Source organism: Crocuta crocuta, unplaced genomic scaffold (genome assembly GCF_008692635.1).
Source record: "Crocuta crocuta isolate KB4526 unplaced genomic scaffold, BGI_CrCroc_1.0 scaffold675, whole genome shotgun sequence".
NCBI lineage: Eukaryota > Metazoa > Chordata > Mammalia > Carnivora > Hyaenidae > Crocuta > Crocuta crocuta.
The window spans coordinates 3773553-3787842 of NW_027528796.1; the positions used below are offsets into that span (position 1 = coordinate 3773553).

At 56.0% G+C, this 14290-nt stretch overlaps 1 protein-coding gene across 1 annotated transcript in view; it reads left to right on the forward strand.

Moving 5' to 3' along the window:
- The first annotated feature begins 161 nt into the window (after positions 1 to 161).
- ZBTB21 (zinc finger and BTB domain containing 21) overlaps positions 162 to 14290 on the forward strand; it is a 15213-nt gene continuing 1084 nt past the window's right edge. Inside the window, exons 1-2 of the mRNA XM_077755457.1 lie at positions 162 to 244; positions 11830 to 14283. Of these exons, the coding sequence (XP_077611583.1) occupies positions 11843 to 14283 (2441 nt within the window). The 5' untranslated portion in view covers positions 162 to 244; positions 11830 to 11842. The remainder of the gene's footprint in view (positions 245 to 11829; positions 14284 to 14290) is intronic.

Sequence of the window (14290 nt, forward strand, 5' to 3'; positions counted from 1 at the left end):
TCCCGTCCAGCCCGCCCTCGCCCGCCCCCGGCGCGGCGCGCCTCCCTCGTCCCGCCCCCAGGCGCCCGGCGCCCAATCACAGCGCCGCGCACGTGACGAGCGCTGCCTGCGATGACCTCATCCCTGGTGTGGGATGACGTCAAATTCAAGATGGATGGAATCACAGCGGCAGCGGCGGCTGCGGCGCGCGCGAGCCGAGTGTGAGCGGAAAGGGGCCCGGCGGCTGCCTCGGGGCTGGAGACCGGTGAGTAACTGTCACGCCGCTCGCCCCAGGAGAACTGCGGGGCCCCGCGGGAGGCCACAGCCTCCTCGCCAAACGCGGCCTTTCCTGACGTAACTCTGAGGTGATTTCTCTCCTCTTTTTTCTCTCCACCAGCGGGTTGCGGGTTCCGAGCGCTTCTGCGCGTGCGCCGGGCCCGGGCTCTCACCGAGCATGCCCCAGGCTCCCACGTAGCCGATTGTGCCTTCACACTGCGCATGCTCATTGCCCGCACTTGGCCTCGCCCTCGCTACTGCGCACGCTCCGTCCCCGGCTGGTCTTTCCCCAGCCCGGCCAGGTGCCCCCTGGGCCGGACGTGCCCGGCCTTGGCGCGCGCACCTGCGCGGAGCGGTTGGGGCGTCTTCCGGCCCAGGGCACGTGTTCGCGTCCCGTGCGGGCGTGGGGACGGGCCGGGGACGCAGGGTGCGCGGGTGTGCGCCGGAGCTGCGGGGCGGCGGGGCCCCGCACCTGCCGCGGCCAGCGCCCCGTAGCCCCTGGGTCCCTCCCGGCAACCGCCGGCGAGACCAACCAGGAGCGCGGGCGGACTTGGCCGGCCCCGCCCCGGTCCGCCCCCTCGGCCTGCCCTCTGCGGGACGCGTGGACCCCGGGGCGCGCTCCGTTCCCTCCAGAACCCCTGGAGGACTTGTTTCTGCTGCGTTGTCGATGGCTCCCCGCTTGAAAAAGGCCCCGTCCGAAATCTGCGGCCGGGGGCGGTGGAGATGGGGGGTGTTGGGATCCGCGGTCCTGGAGACCCCGGCCCAGAGACCTCTGCCGGCGGGAGTCCCCGTGATCTTTCCGTGTGTGTACTCGCCCGGACCACGTGGGCGGACCAAGTTCAGTAGCGCCCTATGAACGCCGGTGGCGAAGGGGGCCCCTGGGCACGAGCCCTTCGTCCCGGTTGCTATGCGCTGCGAGCACAGGGCTGCGCGGTTCCGGAGAAGGCAGCTGCCGCGGCGCTTGGAGGTGGGGTATTTTCAGAGTGGTTCTCTCGGGCTCGCCGTGGCCGATGAAAGTCAGGGTTAATCCGACCCCGCACAGGACCGTATCCTGGGGTCTTGGAGTGCCGGAGCCCCCGGCGCTGCCCGCCTCTGGGACCTGCGGGCCTCCGCGTCTTACAGCATAGTCCGGTGATTGTTCGTGACGCTGGCCCCGAGTCCGCCCTGAGGAGCCCGCTTCACGGTCTGTGCTTAAAAACCTCGCTTCAAAAGACAAAGCGGGTTAATAATCCATTTTGGATTTTTCATGGACAGCTGTTCCCCCCATCTGATGCTTGGAGTAAATATCTCTTCCACCCCTAATGTCTAATTGTCATTACTTTTAAATTCAAGTATTCCTGAAAGTTGGTGTTAGAAAGAAAGTGGACATTTGGGGCACTGATCTGCTTGAAAGTTACCTTATGTTTCTTTCATTCACTCATTCATTCGACGCTAGCGAAGGTGGCTGCGCCCTGTTCTGTACAGTGAAAAGGGTAGAACGCCGGTCCTTAAGGAACTTTAACAGTGTTTATGGCAGGGGGTGTTGGGTGTGTCCGCAAAGGGGGGTTAACTGGGGTCTCGGGTGAGCAGGGGATGGCCGAAGAGACCGTTCTCGTTGTCCCCGCAGCCAGCAGGGGTGAGAGCTGACTCCAGAGCTGTTTACAAGCGAGGCTTGCCAGGCCGTGGTGCTGGGCTGCAGAGAGAGAGGTTTCCGGTTTGGGAGACCTGGCGGTTGGCAGCCCCCCTAACCAAATAAGGAACGTGTGAGGACAAGCGGGTGTGGGGTAGGGACGAGGGAGGGCCCGGAGGGCTGCCCGGGCACGCGGGCTGTGCCGTGGTGCACGTGCCCAGCAGGCACCTGCAGTCCCAAGGGCAGGTCTAAGCAGAGGTTCAGGTTTGCGACTCCACATCACGTAGGCCTTCGAGCCCCCAGAGCTCATGCGAAAAGCAGGGCTGCTGCGTGCGAGGCTCTGGAGCAGAGGCTGGAGCAGCCCCGGTGAGCAGGTGCAGGCGTGAACCTGGGGGGTGAGGGTTTCTCTCTTCACGCAGCACATACTGCCAGGCCTGCGCTAAGCGCCAGCGATACACAGATGAAAACAAGTGTTTTTCCTTTTAAAGGGCTCTCCTGAGGGAGGTAGACACTAAAAACAGGCCATGCCGCATGGTCGTGTTAACCGCAGAAAAAGTGGATGGAGTCCTGTGGCTGCTCCAATCCAGCTGAGCCATTGGTTGGGGACACAGTAACTGGAGCTTTGTACAGACAGTGACATTTGAGCCCGATCTTTCTGGAAAAGTTGGCCAAGGGAAAGTAAGAAAGGTACGTCAGGTGGTGAAAACTGGGTGTACAGCTTTGTAGGGTGGATGGTAAGAAGTGTCCAGAGGGGGTCCAAAGACAAATAATGACCAGAACACGAACAAGCCTGTATGCCAGTCCTAGAGTTTGCATTTTATCTAGGAAGCGGTAGAAAGATCAATGCAGTATTCTAAAAGGCAGTGATGGGCACCAGCTTGCTTCAGGAAAACCGATACGAGGCGCAGCTTCCACTCCTGCGTGTAATTGCATCGTCAGAGCACAGAAAAATCAACACGTTGCTGTGCAGGATGGGCATTGTGAAGGGTCTCGGGATGTATTAAACAGGGTGGCAGTCCTTGCGTAGCTCACAGGTCTGCTGGGGAGACAAACCACTCGCAGCGTTGGCGCCGAGTGGGCATTATGTAAATGGTGCCGCTCTGTAGCGCGGGAGCTGGAAGGCGGTTGCTCATTATAAACTGAAGTGCGCAAGGACTGTGCATTCCTTGCTGAGGCTGCCAAAACAGAGCACCACGGACTGGGGGCTTGGCAGAAATTTATCTTCACACAGTTCTCGAGCCCAGAAGTTCAAGATCAAGGTTTGGGCAGGGCTGGTTTCCCCTGAGGCCTTTGTCCTTGGTGTATAGAGGACTGTGTTCTCTGTCTTCATGCGCTCCTGTCCTGTCTCCTCTTGGAGGGATTGCCTTAGGGGCCACCTTAAAGTCCTTCCTAACACTCCCTGATCCCTTCAGAGACTGTCTTCAGGGGCACCCGGGCGGCCCAGTCGGCTACGCGTCTGACTCTTGATTTCTGCTCCGGTCATGGTCTCACAGTTTCGTGAGTTTGAGCTCCACGCAGGGCTCTGTGCTCGCAGCTCAGAACCTGCTTGGGGGTCTCTGTGCCCCGCCCTCCTCACGCTGTCACTGTCCCAAAATGTTAAATAAATAAATCTAAAGATAATTTTTAAGAAAAGACTGTATCTCCAGATCTGCTTGCATTCGGAGGCTCTGAGCGTTGAGTGTGCGATGGGGCACGGCGGGGGGACACAGTCCAGCCGTGACGGGAGGCTGAATGGAGTGATTGGACTTGAGCTGAGCGTTGAAGGGGGGTGAATGCTCAGCTGAGTTGCATCCTGGGGAAGGTTAGACGGGTGCTGGGACGTCTGCGATCTGGTCGTGGAGGAAGCAGGACGCTGGGGCTCTGTCTCACAGACACAGCCTCCAAAGCAGGAGGTGCTCACAGGGGAACAATGAAGGCAAAGAACATTTAAAAAGTAGTTTGAAGCCAGTTTTACAGAGCTGTAGAGTCTGTTTTTAACATTCTGTGTTTTGACAGACAACCGTGGCTTTTACCATCTAACTACTTAACTTTTCGCCCAGCTTTTAGGGCTCAGCCAAAATGTCCCACGAGTGTTGTTTAAGAACCTTCCTCCCCAAAGCCCCAGTTTCTCCACCCAGTGATAGCTCCCTGCTTATTAATATTACAGCGCAGTCTGAAGTTACCTTTGTCATTTGTTTCCTTGTGCGTTACCCGATTTACCCCCCCTACAATTCAGAGGCCTAGTCTGTTTCGTGCACGCCGATTTTTCAGGCGTGTCTAAACATGTCTGGCACATAAAAAGAGCTCAATAAATAAATGGTATTAATGATAGTGTTACCTAGTGCGTACGCCCGAAGGATGCTGGCGCCGTGGTTTAGGAAGCTCCGTGCAGTAGAGGATGGACGGGGGGAGCGGGGCGGGAAGGTGAGAAACACCTGGAGATGTATCAGTTGGGGTCCCTTTCAGAACAAGAACAGACCCTGACAGGCTAGCTTGAGTAGAACAAGGAATTTATTGTAAAGATGCGGGGTTGCTCCTGAGATTTAAGAAGAAGCTAAGGAATTGGGCCAGGAGGTGCGGAGATGAAGGTTACTGGCTGCAGTCGGGTTGGTGGCCTGGTGCGCTGCATTGTTAGGTCACCGCTGAGCTAAGTCATCTCCTCATCTTCTGCCTCTGTTGGGTTTTGCAGGCCCGTATTCCAGGGAGAAGGGTTCTGCCTGCTTGGCCGTGGTCGTGCGCCTCCCCGTGAGCTGGGGCAGAGCGGCACAGCCCACAGGACAAGGGGGGTCTTCAAAGCCAAGTCCAGGGCCTCTTCCAGCAGGGGGCCCGAGCTGTGCTGCAGTCCCTCCGCCCGACTCGGCCCCTCTCTGGGGGGACGGGACCCATGGGAGCGGCACTCCCGTCCTGGAAGGGTCGGATTAAGTGAGCCTGTCTCTGAATTCTGAGGCGCTTTAGAAGATTTCTGATCCCTGCCTTGTCACCAAGGGAATGATAACCACCCCCCACCCCGACACTGACTGTGCGTCTCCTCTCCCCCGAGTAATGGAATCTCGTGGAGATTTAGGAGAGTCGGGCCTACGTCCACAGGTGAGGGTCTGGGGCTGCACGGTATGTGTGTGTTCATGTTCCAGAGGCACGTGTAGACGCTCTGCTTTTCTGACCGTTTGCTTTGTGTTACGTGCGTTCCTTCTTTTCTCTTGGGGCTATGGAAGCAGCCCCCAGCTTTCCAAGGGACCGTGTGCCCAGAGCTCAGGTGTGGGTGTAAACAGACAGTTTCCCTTAGGACTGGTACCGAGACTTACGGGCTAGTCTAGCAGCGAATTTGATTTATAATGTATCTTAGCTCTGACACCAGCCAGAGCTTTAGCCTCAAAGGTGACAATCAGTGCGGTTGTCTTGGTCCAAGGCCCACCTCCCCTTCGGGGCCCCCCATTCACCTCCTGGTGCCCTTTATGCGAGGGCTTCCTTGTACTTTGCTTCCTTCTGTTCACATCACAAGAATGCTCTCTTCCAAAATTGTCTACCTTCCCTCCATCCCCGGAAAAATCTTAACTCCTTCACCTGGCATTGCTGTAAAGAGGAAATTATTTGTACTGAGTCATTTTTTGTTAAGATATGAATTTTCCCTTCTCTTGGCATTTAGTACCTAAGGAATCTGAGTATTGGTACGAAATAATTTTCTGCAGTTCAATTGGAAAGGGCTTTGTAGCCACGCTAGGGAATTGGAACCTGGATACCCCCACCCCCATCCCCTGTAGGGGGTTTAAAGCCCTGGCACAATCAGATGTGTGTTTCTAAAAAGTACCTGCAGTAGAAATGGGAAGAATGGAGCCTTCGCCATTCCGATAGTGAGTTACCTGGTGAGTCCCAGTCTTCTCTGATGTCCCCACTGGGCACTCACCCACCCACTCACCACCCGGCCCAATTAACTGCTTCCTGAAGTCAGTGCTACTGTCTGTATCCTTCACCGTGTGTAATTATCTGTCCCTGTCCTACCGTGGGAATGTGAGCTACTAGACAATCATCAGCGTCCCTGACGATTTGTAACCCTCACTCAGGACCATAGCGTTCAGGAAGGGAAGAGAGGAAGGAAGTAAAATGCTTCCCACGTAGGAGGCACTGTGGATACCAGGAGCTTGCAAACAGTGCGGCCTTTGCTCGTCATAGAACTCCTGTGTGGTAAACAGGCTTCGCCCCGTTTCACAGGTTCGGGAAACTACTGCTCAGAAAGGTCAAGTGACCTTCACCAGGTTACATGCCCCATCAGTGACAGAGCCAGGACTGGAGACGAGTAAGCTGATCTGAACGTCTTTTCCAGGAGCTGTGACTTCCATGAATTGTTTAATTGCACAGATTCTCGTTTTGGAAATTTCAGGAAACAGCATGAAATAGGAACGGTTCGGGCAGAGTTGGGGAAGAGTGTTGTGTGCAAGGATGCAAGTGGTAAGCGAGCTGGGCTGTTTCAGAATCTGGACTTCCTTGGGGGATTTCCACTCAGCTCTTTCTGTCCATTGTAAACGACTCTTTTCGTCCACATGTCGCCCACTTTCCTTTTAAGAGCGCCAAGGGCTTTCACTATGACTCAAGTGATAGCAGGAGCTCTTCGCTGATGAGTCAGGTGGGGCCACATGGTGGAGGGGGAGTGGGGGGGGCGGACTTGGTGGCCATAGATGCATTTCCACGCAAGGGCTTTTAGGTTTGCGCGGCACTGTCCTCCAAAGTCGGAGGTCCCGGTTAATCACAATTAAAACTACGTGAGAGGCTGCAGTTTGATGAGCCGGCAGATCTGTGGAGGAGGAAGTCCGTGCAGCAACAGCGCCAGCCCTACCTAAGGGCCAAAGAGCCAAAGAAGCGAAGGGGCTGGACGTTCGGTCCACACACCCACCAGCCACAAAGGGTTATGTCGGGAAACAGCAGTTGTGATTTCCACCCCGCTTTTGGCTGCATTCTTAATGTTGCGCTTTATATCTTCAGTTCTGTTGTTAGGCTCAATAAATACACCTACTGTTGTTAAAACAAAAAATCCAAATTGTTCGTTGTTTGCAGCTAGACCAGGAAAGGGTCCATCGATCTTGAGTTTGAATAATTACGAAGGTAAAGGCCAGGAGGGCGAGGGGTGTGCACTGCGCACACCGTCCCATCACTGCACACGTGCAGGCCTTGACCCCAGCCACTGGCCAGGAGAGAAGGGGTGCGTTGCCTCTTCAGACCTTGAGTGGTCTTCGTTTAGCTCTCAGGGCCCTCAGGCCTTCTCCCCTCTGCTGCCTCATCACCTGCCTTCCCTACGGGCACTCTGGCCTGTCTCCTGTCCTTGAAATGCCCTTCACCCTTCCTTCCCAACTACTCCAACGTTGCCCACCCCTGTGCCCCCTGCAGAATGCCTTCCCTGACCTCCCTGCGCGCTGTGCCTGATGCCATCACCGCATGGCATCCCTGCCGCCGTCTGCAGTCTGCGTGGTGCTCTGCGCACTGGCGCGTGGTGATGGACTCCCCTGTCCTGGCCCCACACAAGTCTCTCAGGCAGGACTGTGCTTGTCCGGCCCCCAGGCCCCGTGCCCAGCCTGGCCTAGCACGCACTAGCTGTGCACCAGGTAGGAGAAGCGGGTAACGTGATGACCGAGGCCAGGCTGGGACCTGACTCCCAGCTCGCCCCGCTGCTCACCGATTCCCCTTCGGTACCAGGCGTGACTTCTCAGTGCTTCCGTGTCCTCGTTTGTAATGGGGGTTAGGACAGTGCCCGACTCAGATGTTGATGTGGGAGGAAGCCGGCAGCAGCAATGCTGTCGGGGTCAAAGAGCGTGGCCTCCAGAGTCGGGTCACCTGGTGCAACTCCCACTCAGCCTTTCACCATGCAGGTGACCCGCGCCAAGTCACTAGCAGTCTGGGCCTTGTTTCCTCGCCTCTGAAGTAATCCTAGTACCTGCCTGCCACGGTTGCGGCGGCTACTCGGTTAATGCATAAACCTGCTCACGTCGTGTGCGGTGGAGCGAGCTCTCAAATACTGGCCGCCGCTGGGGGTCAGGTGAGCACCCAGGGCCGCGGAGCCAGAGACCCAGCAGCAGCGCCCCCGCTGCCATGCCGGGACTGCGCGCTAGGTGGCTTCCCGCACGGGTGGCCCACTGGGGACACTAAGCGAGGCTGAAGCCAGACGAATCGTGTCAGGTTTTCAGGGACGGCGATTCCTTCTCTCGCGGCCCCACGTTGAGCAGCTTGTTTTTCCTAATTCTCAGGCGTTTTCGCTCAAAGTGTATAGGAGCCTGTGGTTCAAGGATCAAAAGCAGTGACTTAGAACAAAACCAGCTATCATGCTAATTTGAGAAAAGTGACAGAAGGAAACTTTTCCGAACAACGGTGTCTGTGGCGTGTGGCAGCAGGCACAGATGGCGTGTGGAGTCGCGTTTGCAGCGTGGCCAGGGACGTGGAAGTCCTCACGTGGCTTCGTCCTCACACATTCCTTTAGCCCGTACCTGTGGTTTCAAGTTCCCGGGGTGTCTTGGTTTGGATTGCGCCATGAGCTGGCCCTGAGACGAGAGTTCAGATGTGTGCTGGGGGAGCGATCCCAGGAGGCACCGGAGGGGTCGGAGGGAACGCGGAGCGCGAAGGGCACAGTCGTGAGCGGGTTCCTGCTCACGTTTAGAATGCAGACTGACTTCCTGAAAAACACCCGAACCAAACTTCGTCTCGAGTGAGGAACTCCTTCCAGCCGTTCTGGTAGGATTCTGGGGGCTCCCTGTAACCCCCCACCTTCTGTCCTCTGCGGTCAACCCGTTAGAAATCCCGGTAACTGCCTGTACCTCCCCGGCCACCTCCTTGGTCCACGCACCATCTTGTCTCCCCTGCGTCACTGCTGCAGGCTCCCAGCCGGTCCAGGCTGCCGTCAGATGTCACCCCTGTCACTGCTACAGGCTCCCAGCTTGTCCAGGCTGCCGTCAGGTGTCACCTCTGTCACTGTTGCAGGCTCCCAGCCGGTCCAGGCTGCCGTCAGATGTCACCCCTGTCACTGCTACAGGCTCCCAGCTTGTCCAGGCTGCCGTCAGATGTCACCCCTGTCACTGCTGCAGGCTCCCAGCCCATCCAGGCTGCCGTCAGATGTCACCCCTGTCACTGCTGCAGGCTCCCAGCCCGTCCAGGCTGCCGTCAGATGTCACCCCTGTCACTGCTGCAGGCTCCTAGCCAGCCTCCCAGCTTCTGCCTTTCCCTGCCTTCTGAGGTCCGTTCTCAACAGCGTAGCCAGAGGGACCCTTCTGAAACATAATTCAAGTCATTGTCACTTTTCTGCTCAGAATCTTGGCGTGACTGCCTGTTTCAGTTCTGGTGGAAAGCTCGGCTGTCCTGTGGTTCACTCAGCCCCGCAGTCCACGCCACCCACACCGCCCAGTCTTCCGTGATTGCCACGGCTCCTTGCCTTCCTCAGACCCTTCCGACGGCACCGTGTTGAGTGAGCGGAAGATGACTTGCGGGGTCCTGGCACAGTTCATCGTGTGCTGGGGGTGTTCGGTGAGCGGCAGCACCGTGTTCTCCTTTCCTGCGCACGACCGCAAGGTGTGGCAGCCACTCATCCGTGCCTCGCAGTGGGGGGAGGCGGAGCAGCCCGGAGTGCTGTCTTGGGCCGGACTCGTGGGAAGGGGTGCGTCGCACATGCTTCCACTTGAGGATGCGAGCACGCGAGGCTGAAACCCGGGTGTCAGGCGAGCGCAGCCTTACTGTGTTGGAGGCATTCTGACGTTTTCTCCTCTGTCGCGGTCATTTTATCTTTTGTTGAATCACTGGTTTCAAACCACTAAATTGATTTTAAGAAACCCTTTTGAAAAATACGCGTCCGTGCTTTTAATTCTGCATCTGTTGCTTTTCCGAACTAGGGTTCTCAAAAATAATTAGCACTAAAGACAGTGTTCGTGACACAGCTGAGTTGTGAGTGTGGCATTACGAGTCTCTTTCTTTATCTGCTGGCCTTTGTGAAAGGTGACAAGGATCTGTGCAGATACATAAATGCATGATGTCAAGACATGATAGGATGAAGGAAGACATTGAAATGGCGAGCGGAAGAGGAAGGGAAAAGTCTCTATCAATCAAAAGTGGAGGACTTAAAATTTGCCGTCGATACGGAATGATGGGGGCAGGAGTGGACGGCAGCTCCTTACACTCTAACCAAAGCCTGTGTTTGGGGACAGGCTGCCCAGCAGGCAGCACCTCCGGAAGCAGGCACGTCCCTGAGTGCGTTGTGTGGAGCCAGCACCATAACGGAGTCAGAACTGTAGCAAAGCAGTTTGTGTGCTGTGTTTCATGAGTCTGGGCTGGGGCCTCGCGGATGCTGTGGGCCCTTCTGAGGAGCCCGCCTGATGAGCAAAGGGTGATCCTTTGAAACCAGAGGAGAACTCGCCAGTTGTGCTGCGTGCCAGGTTTGCTACATTTACACCCTGCCCCTTACAGGATGATAAAACCGAGTTACTCTGAATCCATTCAAAAATAAATGTCATAGCTGGGTTTTTTTTTATTTTTTTAAATGCTTATTTATTTTTCAGAGAGAGAGAGAGAGACAGAGTGTGAGCAGGGGAGGGGCAGAGAGAGGGGGAGATACAGAATCCGAAGCAGGCTTCAGGCTCTGAACCGGCAGCACAGAGCCCAACATGGGGCTCGAACCCATGAACAGTGAGATCATGCCCTGAGCCGAAGTCAAATGCTTAACCGACTGAGCCACAGGCGCCCCAGATCATAACTATTTTAAAGAAGACCCTGCAGTGAAACCAGAGATGAAGTGTTACAGTAACAGAAGCCCAAGTGAAGGCTTGATTCACTCTTGCAACCAAGAGACACTTGATTGCGGTCTCTGTCCCTTCATTGAGTGCATGGGTGGCATGAATATAGACCCTTTTCTTTGATACTGAGTTAAATGCTTACCGTGTAAGAGATGCTAGCTCATCCAGTCTTTGCAACAGCCCTAAAGAAGGGCACAGTCCCCCATATTTCATGTGACGGAGCTGATACTCGGGGGGGCTAGTTGTCAGGCAGGAAGGAAGCAGTTGTCACCCAGCGTCTCTGTCCAAGCCTGCGCCCAGCCACCAAGGCCTTTTCTCATCTCACCTTAGATTGGAAGAGAGGTACAGAGCTGAAATCAGACCTGTTAACTTAAAATTAGTAATAATTAAGTTTAGATCAGGCCGGAGTTTCCTCTGTGCTGTTGTCGAAAATGTGCTTTGGTAAGAAAATCATAGTCAGGAGATTGCAAGGTGTTCAGGGTAAGGCAGAAACCAAACTCTTCTGTTGTTAACATTTCTAACCGTTGCTAAACACTGATATGGCAGTGATCAGTGAGTGAAGTTTCTATCTCTTTGTAGATTCTTCCCTATTTTTGTTTTTATTTTTTTAGAGAGAGCGTGTGAGCATGCATATGCACGAGGGAGGGGCAGACAGAGAAAGAGGGAGAATCTTAAGCAGGCTCCACACTCAGCGAGGAGCTGGACACGGGGCCCGATCCCATGACCCTGGGATCACGACCCGAGCTGAATCAAGAGTCGGACGCTTAATCTGCTGAGCCCCCCAGGTGCCCCAGATTTTTGCCTATTTTTAAAGGTCTGGTGAGGCCACCCCTTTGCAACCCAGCAGTAACAGCTCACGTCGTGTATAAGTACGTCCGGTAAGAAGACTGACTTTGTGTTCAGAATACAGACTCGGGCGTTCTGGGACTTTGTACTTATTCTCTGAGGTAAAAGAAATAGAATATTTATGGAGAGGAACCATAAATAACAAACCTTTAATGTCAAATACTGCTTTTCTACATAGCTGCCGAGCTCCAGCGGCCTTCTGAAGGAGGTACAGTCCCAGTCCTAAAACCCCTCCACTTTAGTGATTGATGGTCCCCGGGAGCCACAAGATGGATTCACTTCTGTTGCCCATGGTATTTAAGTGAGAGTTTCTGTCAGCCTGCAGTCGGCTCGGTATCAGCACCTTGCACGTTTCTCATGTTAATTGTACACTTTGTCTTTCAGGTCAGCTGGCGCGATGGAGGGGCTGCTGCACTACATCAACCCGGCCCACGCCATCTCCCTCCTCAGCGCGCTCAACGAGGAGCGCCTCAAGGGGCAGCTGTGTGACGTGCTGCTGATTGTCGGAGACCAGAAATTTCGAGCTCACAAAAATGTCTTGGCTGCCAGCAGTGAATACTTCCAGAGTTTATTCACAAATAAGGAGAATGAGTCACAAACTGTATTTCAACTTGATTTTTGTGAACCAGATGCTTTTGATAATGTTTTGAACTACATTTATTCTTCATCTTTATTTGTCGAGAAAAGCAGCCTCGCTGCTGTGCAGGAGCTGGGCTACAGCCTCGGGATTTCCTTTCTCACGAACATCGTCTCGAAAACCCCCCAGGCCCCCTTTCCGACGTGTCCCAACAGGAAGAAAATATTCATAGACGATGACGAAAACAGTTCTCAGAAGAGAAGTGTCATCGTTTGTCAGAGCAGAAACGAAGCACAAGGCAAAGCTGCCGGTCAGAATCCGCCCGACCTGAGCCACACTTCGCGGCCCTCCCCCAGCCTCGCGGTCAAGACCAGCACCGCCAAGCCCCACGTCCCAAAGCCAGCGGAAGCGCCTCACTCGTTGTCAGCGGCTGACAAGAGTTGTTGGCCCAAGGATGGTCCGGCGGGCTACGCACAGCCTCTGGAGCATTCCGGGTCGCTGGACGATCCTCACAGGAGCAGCCTGGGGAAGAGGAGCGCAGCACTGCAGTCCAAGTCTCTGCCGGACAGGGAGGCGGCGGACGAGGAGGTGGGTCTGAGCGGCCAGCTGCCCCGAGGGAGGGCCATAGAGCTGGCCTTGAAGAGACCACGACCGCCCGTCCTGTCTCTTCGAAGCTCGTCGGAGGCCCCCTACGTGCTGAAGGAGACTGGCCAGGGAAGCGGGCCGGGCGAAGACAGAAACCTGCTGTACTATTCGAAGCTGGGGTTGGTGGTCCCGTCGGGCGGCCCCGGTTCCGGAAAGCAGGGCATCGACAGGAGTGGCCCGCTCGTCAAGAGTCTCCTCAGACGGTCGCTGTCCATGGACAGCCAGGTTCCGGCCTACTCACCCTCCATAGACCTGAAGTCTTCCCAGGGGCCGTCTGCAGTGGCCGGGGAGGTGCCCGCGAACGTGTTCTGTGCCCTGTCTCAAAAGCCCGCTTTGAAAGAGCGCGGCGACAAGTCCGCCCCAGAGGACCGGCCCCCGGCCCCCCAGCCGCACCGCCTCAGGTCCTTCAGCGCCTCTCAGTCCACCGACAGGGAGGGCGAGCCTGCCGTGACGGAAGTGCGAGTCAAGACGGAGCCCCGCAGCCCGCCGGGGGACCCCTCCGACATCATCCGAGTCACCGTGGGAGACCCGGCGGCCGCGTCGTCCGTCACCAGAGACCTCTCCCTGAAGACCGAAGACGACCAAAAAGACATGAGCAGGCTCCCGGCCAAAAGGAGGTTCCAGGCGGACCGAAGACTGCCGTTTAAGAAGGTAAAGGAGGGCGAGCACGGGGCTCCGGTGTCCGAACAGAACTTAGAGGAGGGCTCGAGCCCTCCTCTCCCCGGTGCCGAGTTTCCAGACTCTGACTTGAATAAAGAGGAATTTGGTGAGTTGGAGGGAACGAGACCAAACAAAAAGTTTAAATGCAAACACTGCCTTAAGATCTTTAGGTCCACAGCAGGCCTTCACCGGCACACTAACATGTACCACAACCCAGAGAAGCCCTATGCTTGCGACATCTGCCACAAGCGCTTTCACACGAACTTCAAGGTGTGGACGCACTGCCAGACCCAGCACGGCGTGGTGCGGAACCCGTCGCCGGCCTCCAGCTCACACGCCGTGCTGGACGAGAAGTTCCAGAGAAAGCTCATTGACATAGTGAGAGAGAGAGAGATTAAGAAGGCCCTGATCATTAAGCTGAGGCGCTGCAAGCCCGCTTTCCAGGCGCAGGGTAGCTCCCAGGCCCAAGCCATCAAGAGGAACTTGCGGTCGCGAGCCAAAGGAGCCTACATCTGCACTTACTGCGGAAAGGCCTACCGCTTTCTCTCGCAGTTCAAACAGCACATAAAGATGCACCCGGGAGAAAAGCCCGTTGGCCTCAGTAGAGCTGCTAAGCCCAAAGAGCATGTTTCTCTCGGGAGCCCGGTAGAGAACAAGGAGGTTTACCAGTGCCGCCTCTGTAATGCTAAGCTCTCTTCTCTTCTAGAGCAAGGAAGCCACGAGCGGCTGTGCCGGAACGCAACCGTTTGCCCCTACTGCAGCCTTAGGTTTTTCTCGCCTGAGCTCAAGCGGGAGCACGAGGGCAAGTGCGAGTACAAGAAGCTGACGTGCCTCGAGTGCATGCGCACTTTCAAGTCCTCCTTCAGCATCTGGCGGCACCAGGTCGAGGTCCACAACCAGAACACGATGGCGCCGGCCGAGAACTCCTCCCCGCCCGGCCTGGACCACAACGGCGACACCGCC